At 37.0% G+C, this 26,505-nt stretch overlaps 1 protein-coding gene and 1 long non-coding RNA gene across 9 annotated transcripts in view; one reads left to right on the top strand and one right to left on the bottom strand.

The window, feature by feature from the left end:
- The first annotated feature begins 1,564 nt into the window (after positions 1-1,564).
- The window catches only part of LOC145801898 (uncharacterized), a 598,157-nt gene continuing 573,216 nt past the window's right edge, over positions 1,565-26,505 (top strand). For 7 of the 8 annotated variants that reach the window (XR_014343710.1, XR_014343709.1, XR_014343711.1 and 4 more), the window contains exon 1: positions 1,565-1,713. Coding sequence is in view for 4 of the 8 variants with exons in the window: in XM_082893698.1 (XP_082749824.1) it covers positions 1,622-1,713 (92 nt within the window). In the remaining 4 variants the exon portion in view is untranslated. The remainder of the gene's footprint in view (positions 1,714-26,505) is intronic. The other variant, XR_014343714.1, reaches the window with a different exon arrangement.
- The window catches only part of LOC145801900 (uncharacterized), a 117,016-nt gene continuing 110,898 nt past the window's right edge, over positions 20,388-26,505 (bottom strand). Inside the window, exon 2 of the long non-coding RNA XR_014343722.1 lies at positions 20,388-20,621. This is a non-coding gene — a long non-coding RNA (uncharacterized LOC145801900). The remainder of the gene's footprint in view (positions 20,622-26,505) is intronic.

The raw sequence follows: 26,505 nt of genomic DNA, 5'->3' as shown, positions 1-26,505 counted from the left end.
CTCCGTTCGAGCTTCCAACTCTACGCTCGAGCATACAACGCTGCACAGGGAAAAAAATACTGAATGGGTGTAATCTCCGCTCGAGCGCCAAAACCCTCGCTCGAGCGTACAGGCCAAAATCTGGGCAACTAGTTTTGGTTTCTAAACTCAACCAACCTGTAACAAACTCGCCCAACACATACTATAACTCAATATACAAAGTAAAGAGGATGCAAATACAACAAGGGTAAACCCGGGATCGCTATAAGGTTGATATGCCGAGTTAGAACTGCTGAACCATTTAATGTTGTTCATTTTGCTGAAATTAACTGGACGAATTCCTATTGATCTGTGTATTGTTGAGTAGATCTCAAAACAAGGTTACGTTTCTTTGTTTGATTGTTTTTAATGCATTTCATTTTTGGTGAGCATGGCTTCCCTCATTTGTTTAGCTGTATACACTAACGTATTTTTGTGGACTTGAGCAGTTGTTTTTGTTGAATTCATTATTGTCTTGTATTGAAGATGCCTGTCTCTCTCTCTCCATATACTCCTAATTTTAACTTTTCTGGTTTGTTTCTGTGTGAGTGATTTTCCAATCACACTGTCAACTCAGTATTCAGCTGGAGAGCACTGGCAGAATAGATGGCACCTGTCTGACCTACAATAGAAAGAGAAGATTCCGACGGTGGTTCGTCCACCCGGGGGCACTCCGACGATCAAGTCAGTATATCTCTCAAAGATAATCAATAGTGCTAAACTCACTGTTCAAAATATAAATTGCGTACCTTAGACCCATCGGGGGTGCCTTTCTTTTATAGTCAACTCAATCCTATTTCCCATAGAAGCCTAGCTTCAATGGACTTCTGCTTAGTGCTTATCCTGGACTCTCCAAGAGATAAAGATAAACTCCTTAAGAGTGTTATCCTTATCCACACTAAAGTCCTTCCTCTTTCTAGGACTCTTGTGCCTTATCCGTTTATCTCGGATTTCGATATCTTCGGAGATAACCTCGGCCTTGCCGAGATAACCTCTGCGTCATGACCAGGACACGTGGCACCTCGGCTGACACGTCGGCGTCACCTTGGCCACGTGTTGGTACTCAGAAAATATATCCCCACAGTTTCAGTACAAGGAAAACCATCCAAGGTAGTTCTCGACTCATTGGCTTTATTTGGGGTCTGATTCTTCCTGCCGTTGCTACTTTCTTCTATGTTTTTGGCTGTTACATCTGTTGAGTACATGGATTTTTTTTTTTTTTTTATTTAAGAAGCTGTTTGAATTGCTTGATTTTTTTGTCACTTCAATAATTATGATGATGGATTACTTTCTAATTTGTGACTACTACTTGGATTACTGCATCTGCTAAGCTTTGGATATTTAGTATTCAATGTTGCAATAAAATTTGTCCATAGCTAATCCACAAAAGGTTGGATGACTTTGAGTTGATATGTTGTAATAAAATTTGTCCATTACCTTCTCTCTCTCTCTCTCTCAGATATCTTTGAGTTGTTAATGTCCTTTACTTTTCGAACTAATGTAATCTTTATTTGGTTACTGGTTGGTTGTTGAGCAAATAGGGGACTAATTCTTTGGGTGAAATGGCACATCTGTGGGATTTTGTTTCTTTAGTTTCTTTGTTATGAGGCTGCTTACCTTCTATGAATTTTTGCTATTTGCAAGCGGGAGCTATGCTAGGCGATGTTTTTCTTCATCAATTGCCACATGCTTTTGGTATGCAACGGGTCTGATGTCATTCTTTGGCACTTTAATGATGCTTAGTTTGTTTGTTTGTTTGTTTGTTTTTGTTTTTTTAATTAAATTTATTTATATTTTTTATTTACGTTTTATATGTACTACTGCTTCTTGAACTTCTATCTATCATTGCCACACTAAACAACTTTGGCTATTATTATTTCAGAAGAAAATTTTGAAATATGGTTTCAGTTGAAGTGTAAAAGTATGAAAAACTTAGATTAGGGTTAGAAAGAAAGAGAGAAGGAACAGGGAGAGGAAGATTTTTATTTAACGTATGTTCTTAGGTTATTAAAATAAACCTAAAACAAACAGCAAATATTTATATGAAATATGATATGACCATATGACCATAGTACCCTCACTTAACACAAAAAAATAACAGATGACTATATATTCTAACACTTCCCCCCAAGCTAGAACATAGAGATCGAACATGCCCAGTTTGGTAGATAGACGTTGAAACGAAGAGCGAGCAAGGGGTTTGGTGAGTATATCACCTAATTATAGTGTACAAACGGTGTCACAAGTTGCTTGCGCAACAACAAATTCCGAATAAAATGACAATCAATCTCAATATGCTTCGTGCGCTCATGAAACACGGGGTTATTAGCAATGAAAATAGCAGCTTGATTATCACAACACATGGTCATTGGAGTAGGAACACGAATACCAAAATCCTGCAGAAGAGAACAAACCCATAACATCTTAAGGCGGTATGAGCGATGGCACGATACTCAATCTCAGCACTTGAATGAGCAACAACCAATTATTTCTCGCTACGCCAAGTAACAAGATTATCCTCAACAAATGTGCAATATCCAGATGTAGAATGACGGTCAACTACTGGCCTAATCAGCATCACTAAAGGCAGTGACAGACAAGGAAGGAGAGGAATGGTAGAGTAGACCGCGATCTGGAGCTCATTTTAGGTAACGCAAGATATGACAAATAACATCAAAATGGGATTGGCGAGGAGCATGCATAAACTGGCTAACAACGCTCACAGTATAAGTAATATATGGACGAGTGACAGTAAGATAAATTAACTTTCCAACTAAACGACGATACTAACCAATTTCAGGAAACAATGCCATAGTCTCACCATCGAGTTTAACCGAGGAGTCCATAGGAGTATCGCTAGGATGAGTGCCCAAGAGACCAATCTCAGAAAGAAAATCAAGAACATACTTGCGTTGAGAAAGAAATAGACCCTGAGATGAGCGAGCATTCTCAATCCCAAGAAAATACCGACGATGGCCCAAGTCCTTATTATGAAATTGTTTACCCAAATAAAGCTTCAAATCAGCAATACCAGTGGAGTCATTGCCAGAAATGATGATGTCATCCACATAAACAATGAGAACAATGACCCCAGTAGATGAGTTGTGAACAAAAATAGAGTGATCGGAAGTAGAACGACAAAACCCATATGTAAGCACAACGGTACTGAAGCGATCAAATCAAGCACCAAGAGACTGCTTGAGTCTGTACACAGCCTTCCATAGTTGATAAACCATATTCACTACCAGGAACAATATAGCTAGGGGGCTGATCCATAGAGACCTCTTCATGCAAATCGCCATGAAGAAAGGCATTCTTTATACTAAGTTAATATAAAGGCCAAGACTGATTGACGACACAACAGAAAGTAGAATCCGAATAGAATTAAGCCGAGCCACAACAGAGAAAGTCTCCAGATAATCAACATAATAGGTCTGAGTATAACCTTTGGGCACTAGACGGGCTTTGAGCCACTGAACAGTACCATTAGGATGATACTTGAAAGTATAAATCCAACGACAACCAATAATAGGTTTCCTAGAAGGAAGACGTGTAAGTTCCCAAGTCTGATTTTCATGAAGAGCACTCATTTCCTCATCCATAGTATGTTTCCAGTCTGACATGGATAGAGCCTGTTAATAAGAAGACGGAATAAAAAAGCAAGACAAGCAACAAACAAAGGAGTGAAAACTAGCAGAAAGACGAGTATAAGAAACAAAATGAGCAATAGGATGTTGAGTGCAAGTACGTGTACCTCAGCGCAATGCAATAGGTAAATCATTAGATGCCATAGGTAAAGAAGGGGCAGGAGCCTCTGACAAAGATGAAGTAGTTGGGCCATAAGAAACAATGCGATGAGCTTAGGACCGCTGATAAACATGTAGAGGTGATGGACGAGAAGAATCTAAATTGATGGAAGGGGAGGGAGAGGATGGGGAGACAAAGGGCACCGGAAGAATAGGAGTGGAAAAAGATGACTCCCCCTCAAGACGAGACAAGATCATCTGACAACCGCTGACCAGAAAGGAAAAAAAAGAGGACTAAAAAAAAGTAACCTCGGCACTAACAAAGGACCGACGAGACTCAGGATGATAACACTAATAACCTTTCTGAGTACGAAAATAACTTAAAAAAACACATTGCAAGCACGGGGAGATAACTTATCCAGTCCCGAATCAAGGATATGGACAAAGGCCATACAACTAAAAACACAAGGAAGAGGAAACGGGGAACAAGTAGGGTATAATTAGAGAATGGAGACCGATTTTGTAAAATAGCTGATGGCATGTAATTAATAAGGGAACATGCAGTAAGCACAGCATCACCCCAAAATTGTTTGGGAACATACATGTTGAACATCAAGGTCCAGGCAATATCTAACAAGTGGCAGTGTTTTCGCTTAGCAACACCATTTTGCTAGGATGTATGAGCACAACTAGTTTGATGTATAATACCATGATCATCACCAAAAGTATTCACAACAGACTACACATATTCTAAGGTATTATCAAACCGAAATATTTTAATACATTTCCTAAGCTAAGTAAAACTTTCATTATAAAACTTAGAAATTATTTGAGGCAAGTTAAACCATTGCTATAGTAAAAAAAAATCAAGTCATTCGAGAGTAATCATTCAGAAAAATAACAAAATATGTCTGTGTGGACTACATCAAAGGACGCAGACACACGACTAATACTACAACTAGAAAAGGAACTGCGGTGATGTTTGCCAAGCTAACATGCTTCACATTCAAGCTGAGACATATGACTTAAACTAGGAATAGCTTACTTAAGCTTGGCCAAGGATGGATGACCCAAACAAAAATGCCATTGTAAGGGAGACATGGTAGCACTCAAAATAGCAGAAGTAGGAGGAGGAGAGCCATCAGTGTCTAGAAAATATAAGCCATCCTTCTCATGCCCTGAACTAATCATCTTCTTGGTCTGGAGGCCCTGCAAAACACATGAGGAGGGAGAAAGGGTTACAGAGCTATGAAGAACTTTAGTTAATTGACTAACATAGAGAAAATTAAATGGGAAAGAGTTAACATAGAGACTAGAGGGTAAGGAGAGAGATGGAGTGGGCTGAAGTGTACCCTAGCCACTGATAGGTCGGGAGGATCCATTAGCTAGTATAATATTATGGGTAACCAGATGAAGAGTATGAAAAAGAGAGGAATTACCAGAGATATGAGAACTAGCTTCTAAGTCTAGAAGCTAAGGTTAGGATTGAGCTATACATGCAATATTACCTGAACTAGCCAATGTAGCCGTAGAGGATGAAGGAAGAGTAGTATAAAGAGAATTGACTAGCTCAATAAGCTCGCTAATTTTAGTGGTGAGTGCATCATGAGAATCAACTGGGGAAGCACTAGGACTAGAGGGAAAGGATGTCGATTGAGAGGGTGGAACATCCATATCTTGATACACATGATTCGGTTTACCATACTTCTGCCAACACCAAGGTTCAGAATGAACCAAGGAATCACAATGAGTACACTTTTGATCACCACGGGACGAGGAGCCAGTATCACGCCGCCCACCACCACCACCACCATAAGAATAATGACCACCACGAGAACTAGTATGGGATCCACGATGACTAGAATTACCACGGTTAGTCTCGCGGTCACCACTGCTCGAGATCAAGGCAAAAGAGGACAATGATTGAGAGGAACTAGATGTGGAAGAACTCTGTCCCAAAGAAGAGCGCAATAGCTAAGAATAGGCATTAGCACCCCCAAAATAAGGATGCCATCATAAATTCTTCCCAATATTTCTTCCATTGAGCCAAATCATTAGTAAAAGGTCGGTGTTGATCCCATAAGGTCTTAAGGCCATTGTAACATGCAAGAAGAGGACGGTTAGATTGTCGGATAGCAAAGATCTGCTCATATAACTCATAAACACGAGTGACGTTACTTTGACTGGAAAAAGAATCAGCAAGGGAGTCCCAAATGTCCTTAGAGGTGTCACAAAATTCCATTGTAGTAGCAACATGAGGTTCCAAACTATCCCAAAGCCACCCCATAACACATGAATCCTCACTCAACCAATCATCATACCCTGTAGCATCCTTAGAAGGTGGAAGTTCAGTAAGAAAATGCGACTTCTTGCCATGTAAGAAAATCTTAACAACATGAGCCCAAGCCAAATAATTTAGACCATTTAATTTCTTAATAGACTTAGGTAACTCATCATCCTTAGCTACTGAAGATTTCACATTAGGTTTTGGCTCGGCCATGATAAGGAAAACAAAGACCAGCAGCAAACAGAAGATTCAAAAGGGGGAAAAAATGCACAAGGGAAAGCAGCCCACATGAACAGAGTTTGGGAAAGAAATTACCCAATCACTAGCACCAGCAAGCAGCCAAAGATGAGCATAAATCAGCCAGAATGATCAAAGCAGGCAGAACAGGGTTGCCAAACCAGGGAAAACACCAAAAACCATCAACAAATCAACCCAGCAGCAGCAGTGAACCAGGAAAACACACAAAAATACCATAAAATCAACCAAACAGTAGCACTGAAGCAAAACAAAGTCAAAAAGAGCCTCTTAGGGCTATTTCGGCTCCCAAGGAACGTATTTCAACAATCAAAAAATTCTAGGTAAGGAGCTTTGGCACATATTAGAATATTACCACCAAGAACTAGAAAAAAAACATTCAAAAATAGAAAACACACACTAGATGTTACCCAAAAGGCAATCCAAAAGGGGGTGAATTAGATTTCTATAAATAAAAATTAACAATTACCCAATAAAATTAACAACTAGTACAACAAATAATTAACTGATGATGGATGAATAACAGTTAATGATCAAGCACAATGATGAACTTAATAGAGAAGTAGCTTAAAGTTAATGCAGTGAATGATTTTTTACTTAACAGATTATGATTTAGATAAATTAGCAATGGATTTAACTAAATCAGGTAAGTAAAGATATTTGTAGATTTAGCATAATAATAGCAAATATTATAACAGTTATAGCAGAGACAAAGTTGTAAAACCACTATCTTCTAGCTTCACAAGGGTGCTAGCAACCTCTTCACAAATGAAGCAATCCTCCACAGATTTTACACAAACTATACTAGTCTTCAAAACCTTGCAAACCTTAGGTGATTCACAATCACTCTCAAGGAATCAAGAGCACTGAGTGTACTACACTCTTACAAGATTGAAATGAAGGTGCTTTTGCTTTCAAAGAAAGCTACAAGGATAATCTCTCAAAGATAGATACGCAATATTGAAGCTCAGAAAAAATAGAAACTCTCAGAAGTAGATAAGCATACAGCTTAAGTTTAGTTTGTGTTATGAAAGAAAATGAAAACTCAGTTTAGGAATTCTTCAGAAACTCAAAGAGATAGAGAATATGTGATTGATGAAAGATGGAAAAATGTTTAGCACGTTGTATATATTGTTGTCTGTCTCTCTGTTGTGTCTGTGTCTTCGTATATAATAGAGATAGTGCTCTGTTATGTCTGACAAAGCCCATCCTCTTCTTCGCATTGAAGAGATGGGATGGTGATGGGTCGAGAGGTTGTAAAAACCACTGTTTAGATATTCCCTGACATACATGTGTGTTTTGTCCGTTGAATGATGGGTCATTTGATGCAAAAACATTTCTTTTCGCTTCTCAGCATTTGTCAGATTCAATGCGCATTGCACAAAGAGGACGTCCCTGGGATGTCCTGAGTGAAACTTTGCTCTTGGTGGTCGTCCGCCCAGACGTCCCTGGTGAAGCTTTGCACTTGGTGGTCATCCACCCCGTCGTCCACTCGGATGTCTCTCGGACGTTTCGTCAAGTCCCGGTCGAGAGGTATGATGACCACGGTTGTCGAGCATACTCTCTGGGACAGCCGGAGCAAAGCTTGGTGGTCATCCACCCGGACGTCCCTGCAGCTAGAATTCCTACTTTGTAGTTCTTTGTTGCCGCTACTGCTGCTTGCTGTTGCCTTGTGTTATACCTGTTTAATCTTCATTTTGACCTCCAAATAACATAATTAATGCAAAGAGAAGATACTTTATCAAATAATAAGTTTCCAATAATAATCTACTCTTCAAAATAAATCAAAACAAAGAATTAAAAATCATTAAAATATATTATTTCTAACACTAGATGATCCCAAAGAATTCCAGAAAAATCACCATTAACATCAGGAGAGAGAGAGAGAGAGAGTGAGAGAGAGAGAGAGGACCTAGAGTGGCTCGACTCGTCCGTACAGACTATGACGTCATACTGATGTCATCGTACAGAAGATGATGTCAGATGTCGTCACCTCAATGGAATCTCAAGAGTCTGATGAACACTTGACAAAGTCGAATCAATGCTCTAATACCAAGTTGAAGTGTAGAAGTATGGAAAACTTAGATTAGGGTTAGAGAGAGAGAGAGAAGGAACGAGGAGAGGAAGATTTTTATTTAACGAATGTTCTTAGATTCTTAAAATAAACCTAAAACAAACAGAAAATATTTATATGAAATATAATATGACCATATGACCATAGTACCCTCACTTAAGTTAACACAAAAAATAACACATGACTATATATTCTAACAATTTCTATTGGGATAAGTTTGATTTCATTAATGAAGGAACCATGCTTTCCCTCTTTTAGGAGTGGTGCTTTTGTTTTAACCCCTTGCCTAGTGTCAATTTCTAAGAGAGATTATTTACTTGGGGTTGGAGATAAACCTATTATACCTGGTGAGAATCTTAAAGGCCATTACTCCTTGTTTTTCCGAGTCTTGTCACTATGGTAGTATGTCGTAAATTGAATGTTTATTGTCTGATCATGGGAGGGGCTTAAGTCTTCTAGGGGTAGGAAACTTAATGAAAATGTGAAATGGTTGATTGAGTTAAAGAGGAATACACATTCTCTAGATGAGGTGGGGCTGCAGGTGGGGGGTCAAGTCAGGTACTAGACATAAAGGGTTTGTCTTTGATCAAGTTAAGTGAAGAAGGTGAGAGGATGGATCAAAAGGGGAGATGTGTTAGAAAGGGTGGAGGAGGGGGAGAGAAAGAGAGAGGTAAGGGTAATTGTAGGAAGGTAATTAGGAATTGAGGAATTTGACTTCTTGAATTAATATGATGGTCCAGAAAATGAGATCATGGGTAGAAGTGGTTCTAAAATGAAGATTATAAGTTGGAATGTAAGTGGAGAACTATCCAAGAAAAGCATAAGCGTGGTAAAGGAGGTTCTGATTAGGAATAATATAGACATTGTAATTCTTCAAGAAATAGAAATAGAAAAATTCGATAGGAAATTGATTAAGAGCATTTGGGGGGGTTAGGTATAGGCTATGAAGCACGGACACCTTTCCGAGGGCCGCTTATCAGTGTCAGACACGGACACGCGTCGGACACACAGTGGACAGTTGTCTAACACGCTAAAGAGAGTGTCCCTCTTTTCTTTTTCTTTTTTTTTTGATTTTTTTGCAGATAGACACGTAAGGGACATGTTTGGGACACCGCTGGGTTAGAAATATAATTTTTGAAACATCAAGTGGGGGTCAATTTGTAAAAAACAAAAATTAAAAATCAATTGCTAACCTAGTTTCCAACTATGAGAAGAGAAGAGACTGAGAGAAAGGCTCGTCGTTGGTCGTTGGTGGCTCGTTAGTGGTCGGTCGTTGCTGGTCTGTGCTCACTGGTCTGTGCTTGCTGTTTGCTAGTCGTTGCTTTCGCTGTTATCAAAGGTATGTTGCTCGATTCTCTTCTTCTTCTTTCCATCTTTGATCTTCTTCTTCTTCTTTGCTCTCTCTCTGTCACTCTCTCTCTCTTTCTTTTGTTCTGTCCTCTCCTCTCTTTGACTTTTCTTTTCTTTTATGCTGATTCTAACCTCTCTCTCTCTCTCTCTCTCTCTCTCTCTCTCTCTCTCTCTCTCTCTCTCTCTTCTATTTTACTTTTTACTTTTCTTCTTCAATTTTTTTTTTCTCTCAGTCAGTCAGTCTTATTTATATATATATATATATATATATATATTGCTAATTAGTTTTTAAGAACAATTTTTTTTTAATTTAATGATATGTATTTATTAAGTTTAAAATTTTATGACATATAATAAATAAATTTAATTATGTATATTAAACGTGTTCCCAGCATGTCGTGTTCCCTATTGTTTTGAAAATTTGCGTGTCTGAGTGTCCATGTCGTGTCCCGTGTCCGTGTCCGTGTCCGTGCTTCATAGGGTATAGGAATTGGGTTTGTGGAAGATCTGCTTCGGGAGAGGACTTGACAATTTGGGATGAGAGAGTGATTAGTGAATATGAAGTAGTTATTGGGGAGTTTTTAGTGTCCAGTTGACTTAGGATTTAGGAATAATGATAATAGAGAGTGGTTGCGTACAGGAGTCTATGGATCCAATACCCCAAAGCTTAGGGGATCATTTTGGAAGTTGCCTAGTTTGTTTAGGCTTTGGTCTCCAAATTGGTGTGTTGGTAGCAACTTTAATGTAATCAAAGTAATTTCCAAAACGCTAAAGGGGGATGAAGTCACTAGGAGTACGAGGGGCTTTGATGCATTTATGAGAGTACGAATTGGTTGATCCTCCATTGTCAAATGCTAGGTTCATTTGGTCAAACCTGGGGGTGAATGTTATGCGTAATAGTCGGAATAGATTTTTTTATTCTTCAAGTTGGGAAGAGAGATTCCTGAATGTTAGAAAAGTGGTGCTTCCTAGAGCAATGTTTGATCATTATCCAGGGTCTTAGAAAGTCATTTATCAATTGGGGTCCCACTCCTTTTAGGTCTAAGAATATGTTAGACCATCACTTGTTTAAGAAATGTTACTGGGAATGTTGGGAAAGTTGTAGACCTCACAAGAAGGGGAAGTTTCAAATTCATGAAGAAACTAAAGTTTATTAAATAGTTGTTGAAAATTGGATCAAAGGTTTTCGGAGACTTGAAAGAGACTACAAAGTAAAATTCTAATTAGGATCAATGAGTTGGATAGTCTTGAGATGAGTGGTGGTCTTGTTGAATCTCTTAGAAAGGAGAGAGATGTTTTCAAAAGTAAATTTGAGAAGGTGGTCTTTAGGTGAAGAAATTTCTTTGTCTAAAAAATGTAAAGCTTAATAAGTGGCTTGAGGAATGGGATAATAATTTCAAATTATTTCCTAAGGTTGCAAATGGAGATCAAATCATTAATGAGGTTTTTCCATTTATTCCAGATTGTATTCTTTTGAGGGAGGGGTGAGTAAGTCAAGATTAGAAGGGTTGGAATGGTCCCCCATTGATTCTGAGAAGGTTAGTTGGTTGAAAGGCTTCTTGATGGATTGGAAATAGAAAGGTGATTTTCAAGTGTAAAAAGGTATGGGTCCCTAGGGCTTAATGGCTTTCTTATGAGCACTTTTTACATTTGTTGGGATATTGTTAATTTTGATTTGTTGAAAGTTTTTAATGAATTTTTTGAGAAAGGAATTGTTAAAACTTGCGCAAATGCTACATTTATATGTTTGATTCCAAATAAAGAGATTTTTTTAAGAACATGTGACTTTTGACCTATCTGTTTAGTTACTTATTTGTATAAAAGTTTGGCAAAAGTGTTATCTATGTCGTTGAGATTTGGTTTTGGGGGATTTCATTTCTCTTCCCAAGGTGCCTTCGTTGAGGGGTGTTAAATTTTAGATGTTATTTCATTTATCAAAAAGTAAAATAAAATAAAATAATTTAGATGTTATTTTGGTAGCTAATGAGGTGGTTGAGGAGTATAGATTACCTAAGAAGCATGAACACGTATATAGACACGGGACACATGATACGGTGATTTTAAAAAAATGGGGATACGGACATGAACAGGGCGGGGACACAACAATAAAATATTTTTTCATATATTTTTGTTTCTTATGTAGGTTAATATTACATCCACAAACAATCAAAACTAACAAAAACTAAAACTAAGTTTATATTAAAAATTAAAAAAAATGAATTTATATTGACACTTATTGTTTATATCTTTTTTATGGATGATTTATTTAGTATTTAAATCTAAGCAAAAATGAATAAACATTCAACATCCAACATCCATTAAATGCACTAAAGAAAGAAGGGCGGGGGGGGGGGGGGGGGGAACCATTTGGTGTGTCCCGTGAAAAAAAAAATTAAATGGTGTGTCCTTGCCGTGTCGCCATGTCCAACATGGGTATGGGACTTATTTTGAACTGTCGGTGCTTCGTAGCAAATTACAAACAAGGAGGGTTATCTTTAAGACTGATTTTGAAAAAGCATGTGGATTGTTCTTTTTTTTTGGATTTTGTCATGCAAAAGAAATGATTTGGTGAGAGGAGGAGGAAGTGGATCAAGGGTTGTTTGTCCTCTAGTAGAGAGTTGATGTTTTGAGGAGGTTGGTTGATTGATCTTAGGAGATGGGTTTAATGGAGGGTTTTGTCATAGGTTGGGGTAGGATTTCAGTTTTTCACCTACAGTTTGTAGCATTTTTTAATTGTTGGTGGTCATAATATGTTTTTTTATGATTATGTTATATTTCCAGGTGGTGAACACTCCCATTCACAGGATCATGATGTGGACCATGCTCATTCTCATGTTCATTTTGGACATGAGCATTCACATCCTCTTAAACATGCACTTCCTTAAAAGATGTTTCTATTGGTTTGTCCATTTTGGGTAAGTTGAGAAACATGCAACGTGCATATGTTATTTCTTAATCTCAGTCACGTGCTTTCTTGTTTTGGAATATATATGTATGCATTATGCACATTCAACAATTATCTCTGTTTTATATATTCCTATAATTTTACCTCTAATAATGTATAGAAAAAAAGTTACTTCTAATAATGTATAGAAAAAAGTTACTTTCTGTCACATTTGAAAATTAATAATTTTGAATAATAGATCATTATTAATGGTTAGCAAAGTGATAAACAAATTATAAATGCACATTTATTGATAATCCAAATGTGACACTGGAGTACATCGGATCACATGAATGGTTCAAGGCTTGAACACACTGCTGATGGTTAAAAGAGTACAATTTCATTGATTGAGGCAATGGTAGTCATTCTTTTGGAAGGAATATCACCTTAAGAATATGAAAGGGTTGATAGAGTAAATGCACAAAGTGAAATTGAGAAAAAGTGGCCCTAGTTGATATACGGGACTCAAGAAAAGTGACACAATCTGCATTATGGGTAATGCTAGGGAACGAGGAAGACCAAACTAAACATGAGTTAAGATAACAAGTGTTAAGCATGCGTTTGTTTTATCATTAAGGGTAGTTTAGTCATTGTTAGCCTCTAGGGTTTTACTTAGTTTTCTTATATATATTTCTCTTGTAATCTTTCATTAATTAATTGAATAATACCATGGTTTAGTTTAAACCTAGTTTTCATGGTATCAAAGCCAGGTTTCAATCCTGGGACACAAGTTAATAGCTTGTTGTTCAACTAAAATTATGGATCTTAATCAAATATGCAAACTAGGATTCATCTAGCCAACGCCAAGTAGTTGGTGAAGATTTGTGTAGTTGAGTTGATTCAATATATTTTTTCAGTTTGTGTGTTTCTTTAACCTTAAGGTAGTAATGTACTTAGAAAGTGGCTGTGCATAAACCACTTGTTGAATTAAACCACTTGATGTTAAGGTGATTGCTTGTAAGCATCTTCTCAACTACTTGTCACTAAAGTGGCTGTAATTGGCACTTGTTTGTCATTAAATGATTGCATGTAAGGCAGTTGTCACTTGCTTGTTATTGAGAGGCTCTGTGTAGCCACTTTTCACATACTTGTCATTGAGCTTGTTGGCTGTAAGCCACTTTTAAACTAATTTCCAGTCATAGCCTTCTCCTAAGAAGCATGGACATTTCTAAGAAGGTGACGTATCTATGTCGTGTCCGTGTCGGACACCGACACTCTTTTGGACACGTGTTCGACACTCTTCAAAATGTGTCCTATTTTTAAATTTTTTTTAAAGATCCGGACACTCTTTGAACACTTGGAGGACACATATGTCAATCACTTAAATACACATGTCTATTGATTAGACACATGTGAAACTAATTTTAAGTTTGAACAAAACAACTGAAGATACAATAATAATACAAAAATCATATAAATTTATAGGAATTAGTGTCATATTGCATTTTTTTATTATTTTTAAATGATATATTCATATATATAATATATAATAAATATATAAAATTATATATTTCATGCGTGTCCTTCACGTGTCTTGCCCGCATTTTTTGAAAATTAACATGTCCTCGTGTCCGTGTCGTGTCGTGTCGCGTGTCTGTGCTTCTTAGGCCTTCTCTATCATCATCACAAGAACAGTAAAAAGTTGAAGGATGACAATGACGATGATGACAAGATTCAGCAGCAGTCTTTCAATGAAAAGAATGAAAGAGTATCAGAAATGTCATCTCAAGGGAAGGTTTCAGACGAAGGGTCTTAAATGCAAAATCAGCCTGAATCTCTTCGGAAGGTAAGATGATTGTGATTTTTCCTGGCAGGTTATGATCAACTTTGAACTAGGTTGGTTTCTGGGCGTTTCTTCGTATATGGACCTAGAATTATAGTCAGGCAGCAGCTGGGCTAGACTAGAATTGTTGTTGGTTTTTTTTTGAAAGAGTTCTAGCCACAAATGTATACAAACACATGCGACATATATCGATCTCTGATCTGTATCTGTCACATGCAAAAGAGATTGTTTCTTCTTCATTCAAAATAATTTTTCCACAGTTCCTAATATCCTCGTGATAGAATATTCTAATAGCATGAAATAAATATGGTTTGTTGCTTTTCTTATTCTTAATTTTAGTTTTCTGTTTGTTCAAGATAAAAAATAATGATTCGGACCTCGATAAGTTACAAAGTTTTGTGGCAAAGAAAGTCAAAAACATTACACATTGAGAAACAAATGTATATATCTAGTGGGATTGTTCTGCTAGTGCACAACAATTTCATATCAAATATGTTTTGTTGACTAAAATGTTATAACATTTGATGAAGTATCTTATTTCATATCGAATCTTACCTTTTTGGTTTGAGGAACCTGAATGGGATCATGATGTCACATGGTTCTGATGTGTTGGGCAATTCAAATCACGAGGGTGGTTCTCTTTTGACCAGGATATAACAATTTATCAATTTTATCAAAATGCAAACATTTTCCATTAGACTTGTGGATTTTTTACCCTTTCAAGTATTCGGGAATGGTTGGGATTCCTTATATTTGAACAAAGCTTTATCATGTAAATTGGCAGGGCCTTCAAAATGCCCACTAGCTTACTTGGTAAGAAAAGTGGTAATATATCAAATGCTTGGATTCAAGGTTCCAACAAAGCTAGGACTGTCTTCACGCCCCATTGGCGCATGCCCCTTTTTATCTATTTATTATTGTTAAAATCATTACTGCAACTTCTTTGTTATTGAAACTTACATTTGATCCTCACTTTTGCAGAAAAAAACTGGCAGTGGTGCTGGAAAACATAACATTTCAGATGCTCCAAATGGCTCCACTCACCATGTAAAATCCGTGGTCGAAAAAGAACCTTCTCATTCTCCATCAAATCTTGTGTTTGGTTACCTTAACCTCTTCTCGGATGGTGTAGTATGTTTTTTTAATTTTTTTTATTTATATTATTATTTTTTAATTTAAATTTTCAATGGTAATGTTGTTTCTCTATGATTGGTGTTACTATCCATAAATATAGATTTAATGGACACACACGTGTAAGGGTTTTACAATTCTATAGGGAGTTTTTTTTCATTTTTAATTGATGTATTTGATTGAAAAATGAAGCATTTCAATGTGACGTGTAACATTTCAGCACAATTTTATTGATGGGATGGCTTTGGGAAGTGCTTTCCTCCTCTATGGATCGAAAAATGCTTGGGAGCACTAAAAATGGAGCACTAGAAGGAGCACAAATGATGTGGCAGTGGGCCCCGCCCACTTTCTATGCCTTGTTCTTTTTTTTTTTTCTTTTTTTTTTACCATTCCCAATGCATTAGTGCTATTAGTGGTGTATTTTTTAGTGGTCTAAATCATTGTTGTTATGGATCAGTTGGTGGGTAGTCAAGAACTCTGTTTCTGCTTGCACATGAGCTTCCTCAAGAGGTTCGTTTATTCCTTTTGTTCCTTCATTTTCTATGGAGATTTTAATAAAGAATAATGACTATTTAATTTTATGTCATTATATTGATATCAATTTCAGATAATAAGCTCTTTAGCTAGTTAATTCTAAAGATTCGGAATGGATCTTCATACAGTACATCGTTGTATTTGCACATTATAAGTGCTTATATATCGGTAATTTTGTGTTGTCACTAAATTGTCTTCCCTACTAAAATTCTTTTCACTCTTGGCCTGGCTTAAGGATGCAAGCATGCAAAGTGTCTTGTTTCCTATAAAAACATGTGAGTTGATAGGTTATTTTACTCCATAACTAACTGCATATATTCTACTAGGCTTGATACTGACTCTTATGTATTGCAGCATCTTCTAAAATTATATACTATGGGTAGAAGTGCAAAATTAATTAGACTTATTCAATGAGCATTGTTTCTGGTTGTTATAATTTTTTATGGAAATTTCGCATGTGCTGCACACAACCAATTTTCATGCGCATAATGGTTTGTTCAGCTGTCTCTTTCTCTACCCTGCACAATGATTGTTTCTTTCTCCCCAATAACCCAGCACAAACCATCCCCACCTTCCATCATCAATGCCGGCTATCTACACCATGCACACCACCTTTTTCCATCACTGCTGGCAATCACCACCATCTTCCACCCTCCCAAACCACCACTTTTGCCACCCAAACCCTCTTCCGCTGAAACCCCTCCACCGCCATTGCCACCAACTACCATCAGCTACCATCAACCACTCTATCAACCATCACCAAAACCCCTTTTTTGCCACCCAAACTTTCTTCCACCAGCCTGAAACCCACCTCATCAACATCATCCAACAATCGCCTAGCAATAATAATAATAATAATAAAATAATCATTTAACAATCTCAACCCTCCCCACTACCACCTTCATTAGTCACCATCAACAACCATCCCAACCACTAGCAAAGTCTCCCTCTACTACCCCCATTACTGTGAAACACCTCATCTGCCAAATCACCCCCTTTCAACCACAGCAAACCTGCCTTTCTGCAAACCACTCTGTTTGTCAAATCAATTTTACCCTCCACCACAAATCAAAGAAAAAGAAAAGAGGGAAGATAAAGTGAATGGGTCAGAGGAAGGGGGGGAAAGGAGAGGAAGGAGATCGACTGAGATTGCCTTTGCCATTGTCATTGAAGATCTTTGCCTCTGCTGGAAGGATAGATTGCTACCTCTTCATCGCCATTGCTGCACCGTGCTCCTCCTTTGTTGCATTCATCCTCAACACCCTTTTTCCATTGCCTAAAGCCCCCTTCCCCTTCGCCTTCCCTTACGCCCACCAACTGCTTCCTCTCTCTCTCTCTCTCTCTCTCTCTCTCTTTCTCTCTCTCTCTCTCTCTTTTTATATATATAATATTAGTTTTAAGCAAGTTAATTAAGTGTAACAAGTTCTAAATGCAACTCATTATACCCCTAAATGAAATTACCAAAAATCCTTAAACCATACAACCATCTTCTACCCTGGCTAGCTGGTGCCACTAGCAGCTCTGATAGCCACTCGAGCCCCCTCTCTCTCCAACTCCCCTCCCCACCCTCTCCAACTCCACTTACCACCCCCCAGTCGCTCCCCACACTCCATGCCCCCTCTCTACCCCACTCCGGTGATCGGCCTATCCTTTTTTCCTCACCTAGATGCCATTGCCGCCAGCCACACCCACCTTAGAGCTCTTCCTTGTCCTTGCTCCCTTCCCCTTCATTTGAAATTGTAGAGCACCGTCACCAAAAAAATGATGGTGGTTCAGATGTATACCACTAAACAAATAGTGGTGGTTAGGACACAAACCACCGAACCAAATTTATGGAGATCGCATCGGGTGGTGGCAGTCATGACGGCTGGTGGTGAAGGAAATTAAGAGGGGAGGTGGGGTTTAGGGGTATAGTTTGACGGGTAAGGAAGGGAGCTAGCGTCGGGCTGCAGGGAGGGAAAGGCAGGCCGCTGCGCACTGTGGAGAGGGACGAGGAGATGTTGCTGGAGATGATGAGGTGGTGGTGGTGGTGGTGGTGTGGAGGGGTTAGGATGGATGGGGGTAAAGTTGGTGTTAACTAGGGTGCTCGAAGAAAAAGAACAAAATTTGAATTCAGGAATTAGGATGCTCAAAGAAATGAGATGTCCAACCACAAATTTGAGGTGCATTCAGAGATACCGAAGCGTAACTCACAAAATTGGATGGGGTATGGGCGAATGGGCTATTTTACCCTTGAAAACATGACGTGTGTTGTTCACGTGTGAAATTTCACTGCAATTGTAATGGCCATTTTCAATTGGACTTAATTGACAAAAAAACTTGAAAGTAAGGTGCAAAATCAAGTGAATTGAAATCACATGACCAAAATGACAGATGGGGTAAAGTATAAGGACTATTCATGCAATTTTTTGTTATTTTTATGTATACATCAAAGTGCAGAATGAATTGGACTTGGTACATGTGTGTAGTTCATGATCTTTACCCAGAAGGATATTCATAGTGTGATCGACATGATATTAGACACTTCATATTATTAGTCCACATGTTAACATAATTTATCTTAAAGGAAATATTTGATGTAAATTTTGTTGATATATTTTTGTCGTGAGTCATTAAGGATTTGCCATGTTGGCGTAGTGATATTTTGTCGTTATGAACGCCACATTAGAATATAATCATACTTTGGGCAACACTAAATCTTGTATTTCATCCTTAAAAACTTTTCATTTTTTAATTATAAATGTAATTAAACTTTACTTCGGTGCTATATCTTTTGTCAAACCCTCCTGTGCAGATACGTGACTTTGGAATCTTGGTAAGCTATGAAGCACCGACACTACAAAACAAGTGCCGTATCTGTATCGGATACACAAACATGTCGGGTATGGTACACACCACATGGCATGTCCTCTTATTTAATTAATTTATTTTCAGGCGACACGTTGGGGACACTTCGGGAACACACTAGGGACATTTCAATTTGTCTTTTTCCCATTTTATTTAGTGCTTTTTGATAAATGTTGAATGTTTATTATTTTTGTCTTAAGATTTAAATACTTAATAGGTCATTCATAAAAAAAGATATAAACTGTAAGTGTTAATTTAAAAATACTTTTTAAAAAATAAAATAGAAATAGAATTAGAGTTAGTTTTTGTTAATATTGATTGTTTGTGGATGTAATATTAATCTAGATAGAATATATATATATATATATATATGAAAGCATATTTTATTGCCGTGTCCCCGCCTTCCACGTCCCCATTTTTTGAACTCGCCTTGCTCCATGTCCGCATTCGTGTCTGTGTCCACATCCATATCCGTAGTTGTGCTTCTTAGTTGGTAAGATTCGGTTTCAGTCTCTTGAAAGCTCTCTTTTTCAATTTCCTTTCAGCACTGGTGCCACTAGCAAGAACAACATTGGTTAGTATTGTTTTAGTATGGCAAGTTGAATCTTATTTTTTAATCCCAAAACAAATTGAAGAATTAATAATCACCTTTTACTATTATTATCGCACAGGCTTTAGTCATGGGTCAAGATCAAGGACGATCATCTTTGAATGAGGTAAAAAATCTAAAATAAATGATCTGAGCAAGCTCATTTTGACGCTGAGGGTATCATATGCATTAACATTAGTAAGAATCCCAATATGTTTTTGTTGTTTTTAATTTTATTTTTGTTTCTAGGATTCACGGCTGGTGGGTTCATGTGCATTGCAGTTGCCAAAGTGCTGGCAGAAATGAACTATGGCAGCAGCTCAGCAATAAAAAGTACTGTACTCTAATTAACCTCACTGATATCCGGAATGGCTGTCACACTTTGTATATCCCTTGTTGAATGAAATATAAAACACCTTCGAATATGTGTTTAGTAGTTATTAAGAAGTTTTTAAGATCAATGTAATCCAAGTTGTATAACATTACTCATTTGTAATCAAGATCACAATGATGAAAATTCTGTTTTTAAATCGACAGACCATAATACGCCACATCACTCTATACAAAAAAATTGTACAATTTTTCTTTCTGTATATCTCCACCACTCAAAACTATTAATGCATGGTGAATAAGTTATGTATCATGCATGCAACCTATATGAAAAATAAAAGATACATTGTTAACTCAAATGCTCTGTTCCTCCCAATTGAAGTGGCTAGCCAGCCATACCAAACACCTAAATCTGCTTAAACCAGGTGAATTTAAAGTCACAAACTCTACTCCATTTTTATATTTTGACAATAATTAAGATAGAATAATACTCCAACAATTTCCTCACAAACAGTAGTTATATATTTTTTTGGGTGAATTCAGTAGTTGGATATTACAGACAAGCACTCACAAACAGTTATATTACATAACAAGCACACTTAACTAGCAATTTCTAGCGCAATCAAACACTCAATCTCTAATTGGTACATTTTCTCTGATAGCACCTTTGAAAACACCATTTCTGTTTGATTCAGAACAAGGGAGGGAAGCCATAAGCAAGACAATCTTCATCCTGAAACATGTTATCAAACTGGTTTTACATTTTTAGCCAAAGGATATACAAGTACTACCAAAAACAATGAAATTCCACTTGAGAAAATTAAAATTCACTGTGAAGTTGCATTCCTCATTAATCTTCCTGTGTGAAATCTTAAAAGAAAAAAAAAAGTTCAGAAAAGAAAAAGAAAAAGAACATGACAAAAAATAGAAACATCACAATACACATAACATTATAAGATGTTTTAATGCGGTAGTTCACAGGTTAGTCCAAAGTTTTCCACTAGTTAGATCAAGATCTTTGGCAAGTTGTTACCCAAGCGGAATACCTAATCAGGATGAGGGAGACGCAAAAATAGAAAGGAATAAAATAGGAATTATAAATTATAAATACACACAAGAATACAAGATTGAAAGTGGTTCATCCCAAAATTAGGCATACGTCCACAGTGATTGCGGTTGTGCAATGATTAGAAAAAATACAACCAATATACAGAGAACTATGTATTCATAGTTGGATCTACGGTCGAGTGGTAAATATTCAGTACTTATCATATCAACACTTCTCAACAAAGATTGGGTAATAAGCTAAGGATCAACATCTCCTCCCACTCTTTCTCGATTTTTCTCAAGGTTGAGCTCTTAAACTCCCATTTGGTAATGTTTATGTTTTAATCTTTTGTTTATGTTTTACAAATATTTTGAAAACGGGAAACAAAAACTTGTTTTGTCTCATTTTTGTTTACAAAAAATGGAAATAATTTTGAAATTTTACTAAATTATACGAGAAAAAAAAAAGGTATTGTTCTTAATACAAATAGCCAACACAAAATTGATAAAGGGAAACTATTCATTTTTTCTGAATATTATATTTTAGCAAATGCATTAGAAGAAGAGATTCAGTAAGTTGTTTAAACATCAACTTCGTTTGAGCACAATTATCCCAGCCCTATGCTCACTTGACAGCTATCAAATCAGTATATCCATCATACGAGGAAAATTACTAATTAGATCTGAAGATGGTAGGTCATGACCTGACAATTTGCATTACATGTACAGTCAAGCAAGGTTGGCTCAACTCATGAAATTGGTGCCCAAGCTCTTCTGTGGCTAAGCTCAATAGGTTTTTTTCCTAGTGGGCCACGCCATACCAGAGCCAAAAATTTTAGGCCCAGGCCCTGAAGAGCTAGTGAGGTGCCTAACACTAACAATCTATTTTTTTTATTTTTTTTTTAAAAAAAAACAAATTCCTATTTTTTACTTGTGGGTCGAGCCAATGGGCTAATTGATCACCTCTCAAGGGCTAACTAGTCAGTCTACAACACCTAGACCTAGACCTAGTCTCAAACCAAGCCCTTTTCGGGCTTTGCCAGCCTACCCAAGAATATGGACCTAGCCGGGTCACTGGTCTAATGATGACCCTACGGTAGATTTCGATAGCATCTTAAAAACACAAACTTCTGTTTTTTAACATGTATCAAAACATACTTATTGTGAATAACATGAATACAGGTAGAAACAAAACAGTGCAATTCAAATTGCAATTGCATCTTGGGAAGTAAAGAAGCTATTAGACACAAAGAAGAGGTAGGCGCAACATCTTTAGCTCTAGTTATATCATTGTATGAGAATTAAGAGGCAAAAGAGGAGGTAAAATAGGAATAGTAAGACTGATACCAGCTGGAGAGAAAGAAAAAGGAACAGAGGAAGAAGAGGACATGATCGTTAGCAAAAGGACTAGGATTAGGAGAAATAGAAACATGACTAGGAGAAGAAACAACAACATTATCTACTCCCTCCAAATAAGGATGGCAATTTAAACCTGGCCCGACTGGAACCCGACCCCCTGTCCTCGATAAGAGTGGTTTTTTCCCGAAAAATACCCCTGCCGAACCGAGGATGGTATTTGAAATTGAATCCCCGATCAAATTCGGGCTGGGGACGGGGATCACTTTCACAGCCCCGGACCCGGCCCGTCCCCGTTCTCGGCCCCGTTTCTCCCCGAAATAAAATTACCATAATATCCCTTCCTTTATTATATATATGTAACCCCGGCCCCGTCTATCTATTTATATATATAACCCCCCTCCCTTTATTACACCTCTGATCTGTCTCTCACACACACTCTCTGTCTCTCTTCTCTTCTCTCACTCTATCTCTTCTCTCCACAGACACAATCGGCCCCTCCTCTGGTCGCCTCCTCCAGACCACCAACGCCTCCTCCTCCTCCAGGCCACTGCCGCCTACTCCTCCATCGCTTCCTCCTCCTCCGTCGCCTCTTGCGGCCTCCTCCTCTATCGGCTCCTCCTCCACCAGGCCACCATCAAATCTGAGAAGATCTGAGAAGATCTCGATTAGAATGGGCAGATCTGTCTCAATTTCTCTCCTCCGTCGGCTCCTCCTCCGCCAGGCCACCGCCAGGCCATGGCAGATCTGTGTCTATTTTTTTTTTTTTTTTTTTGTTGATGAAACTGATGATGTTGTTGATGATCGATGATGTTGTTGATGATAATGATAAGCTAAACAGAGAGAGAGTTACGGAGATTTTCCGGGGTCGAGGAAACCTGATCCCCGTTGGGGGCGGGGATGGGGGGGTGATGGGATCCCCGCCGAGGATCGGGGACGGGGACGGGGACGTGGAGTTTTGTAGCTTCGGGAATCGGGGACAGGGAGGGCGATCCCCGGCCCCGCCCCGCCCCGTTGCCATTTCTACCTCCAAATTCAAACTTAATAATGTGTGGCATGTTCCACAAATTTCATCTATTTTGCTTTATGTTCATCAACTCACATTAGATAATGCTTCCACCATTACATTTATTGATAAATCATTTGTTATTTAGGACAAACACAGCAACCAAGTTCTATGTAGAGGTCATCATCAGAATGGTCTCTATCAGTTTCCTTCCCTTTCATTTTGATCACTATTCAAAGGTTTTTTCTAGTATTAGTTCTCCAGCTGCCACTTGGCATAAGAGACTAGGGCATCCTTCTTCAGATGTTTTTCATCATATAGCTAAAACTAGTGGTTTTTCCATTTCTCATAAAGACTGTTCGTCTTTTTGCAGTCATTGTTGTGTCTCAAAGAGTCACAAACATCCTTTTGTATTGACTAATACTAATTTCAATGTTCCTCTTACTTTAATTCACTCTGATACCATGAAGAAAATAGAGAGAGAGAGAGAGAGAGAGAGAGAGAGAGAGAGCAAAAAAGATATTTTCTATTATTTCATTATGAACTCAACTACACATAGAAGCCTTTGATCAATGTATACATGGAAACAAAACAAAGTATCTCTAGATTAGTTACAGATTCTAACTAACTAAGTTTGTTATAGAGGAGAGGATTGTGTACTACTATCCTACATCCTTATGGTAGTTTTATAGGTGTGTTATAGTTGTCATTGTAGCTTTGTCTTCAATAGCCTTAGTTGTGGTTATGGTTCCTGAGGTGATAGTGCCTAGGAGCCAGGTGTGGGACATAATTTTCGACATGTCCACGTGGCATGACCTTGGCCTGAAGTGCCACATGGTGGAACGTGATTGGCCGAGGTATGAAAATGATCCATGTCTAAGCTGAGGTATTTGGTGAAAGACAAAAATCCTAGTGAATGAATGACTCCTAGGTTGGGTGTATTTAGGACTCTTTTGATTAGTTAACCATAACCTAACTGGGAGAGATGAATCATCTAGTATTATTTCTAAAAGGAATAAGTGTTCAACTTGATCACTACTTCTAGGAAGACACCTTTATATAAGCACCCCATGCGTGAGAGGTACGTGAGTTTATGTGTGTTAATTTGAGAGGTACGTGAGTTTATGCATGTTTATTTGAGTTATCGTTAATTTGTCAAAATATCTTGGGATATTAATTTACTGACTTTATCATCGAAGTGCGCTCTCGGTTGACAAGCAATCGAGTTAGTTATTCTTCTAATTGTGCAAACGTGGATCTATATAGGTTGCGTGTTCTACAACTGTGTTCCCAGAATTCTAGGAGGAAGATCAAATATTGGTTGTGTGGTAAAATTTTAGCACACACATACTCCATACACTTTATTTTTTGATAATTTTTTAATTACTTTTATATACTTATTAGATCACATGAATATTGTTACTCAATACATAGACATATATATATATATATATCACATTCCAAAAAAAAATTACAAAAATTAAAATTGAAAATGAAATATGAAAAAACATAAAATGCTATATGCGTAGTTAAATTAAAAAAATGAAAAAAAAAAATGAAAATGGAGTGAAAGAAACTGTATTTTGTTCTGGTTAGGTTAAGAATATGAAAAAAAAAATGAATTAGATAATAGTACAAAAATAACCATTTTTGTTTAATTAATTTAATTTTGTTTTCCCTGTAAACATTATCCAAATGTAGCATAAATATTAGGAAAATGTTATGGACCCCAAATAAATTACCAAATTTTCTACCAAACCTCTCACATGAGTGTGGGACCCACACAAATCACATGTGTAAGTCCCACACCCATGTAAGAGGTTTGGTAAAAAATTTGGTAATTTATTTGAGGTCCCTAGCATAACTCTAAATACTATTAAAAAATTTAATATCAATTTTTTATGCAATTATCTTAAATATATGTAAATAAAATATATAACTTATAAGGATAAATTACAGTCACCTCGATTGAGGTTCTTGACAATCACACTGATCTCTCCTTCTTTTTCAAAAATTACACTGACTTTCCCGGTGATTAATGGCATTAATGAGAGGGTTAGTTTAGTAATTTTAACATTAGAGATATTTTTGTTAATAAACATTAAATATGGGATTATTATTTTGGTTATACCTTATGTTGTGTTTGGTTATGAGTCATTTTTTTTAGTTATGACTGAAAAAAATTTAGTTATAATATTTGTGGTAATCAACACCACAAATGTTATAACTTGCATATGTTACATATAAAATGGTATGTATTTATAAGAGTAGTGCTGGGTAGCCCGAGAAGGAGGTTGGCTCGAATGGCTCAAAATTCACCTTTCCGGTCGTCTGGCGAGAAGGTTGACAGCCGCGATCAATAAAGGTAACCGCTGTATAGACAAGTTTTCACCCGGTCGTCCGCGCGGACATCCAACATACACCCATTCGAGCCCCTCCTTTTCGGGCTCTCCAACATTTTTGATTTTAGAATAACCTATTGTTATAACAAAAGTAATGATGAAACAAATTAAAAAATTAATTATATAAATATAAGAGAAGTTATTTGGTAGTTTTTAATCAATACTTGACATCATACAGTTTAGTTGTCTTAAAAAAAACAAGATAAAATTGATGAGTCTTACTATCTTCTTCTTCATTTTTTTTTTTTTTTTTTTGATGACATGAGTCTTACTATCTAAATTAATAAAAATAAAATTGGGACAACACTTGTATTTATTTGAATAGTATTAAATAATATTTTTAAATACTCACATTGTTTAACTATAAATATATATATATATATATATAATTTATTGCATTACATACATACAAGTTCTTGTATTTTTCATTTGGCTTCAATAATTCATATTAATTTGTTTGCCTAAAAAATAATTAATTGATTTATTTTATTTTTAATTTATAGATAATCACTTCAAATGTTATACCAAATCAAACTAAAACCCCCCTATGTGATAATATAACAACTAATCACTGACCTTCCAAAAAAAAAAAAAAAAAAAAAAAAAGAAGAAAAAAAAGAACAATTAGTCAAACTAACAGTCAACTAAAGGAAAGGGGGAGTATGCAAATAAAAAATAAACCTCAAGGGAGGTCAGTGTAATTTCTGAAAAAAATAGGAGAGGCCAATGTAATTGTCAGAAATCTCAAGGGAGGTGAGTGTAATTTACCCACCTTATAATAGTTATTGTTTTCACTTATTTTTCAA

The sequence above is a fragment of the Camellia sinensis genome, chromosome 11, assembly GCF_055761805.1.
Source record: "Camellia sinensis isolate YWXY chromosome 11, ASM5576180v1, whole genome shotgun sequence".
Classification (NCBI taxonomy): Eukaryota; Viridiplantae; Streptophyta; class Magnoliopsida; order Ericales; family Theaceae; genus Camellia; species Camellia sinensis.
This window is presented reverse-complemented; position numbering and strand designations above follow the sequence as displayed.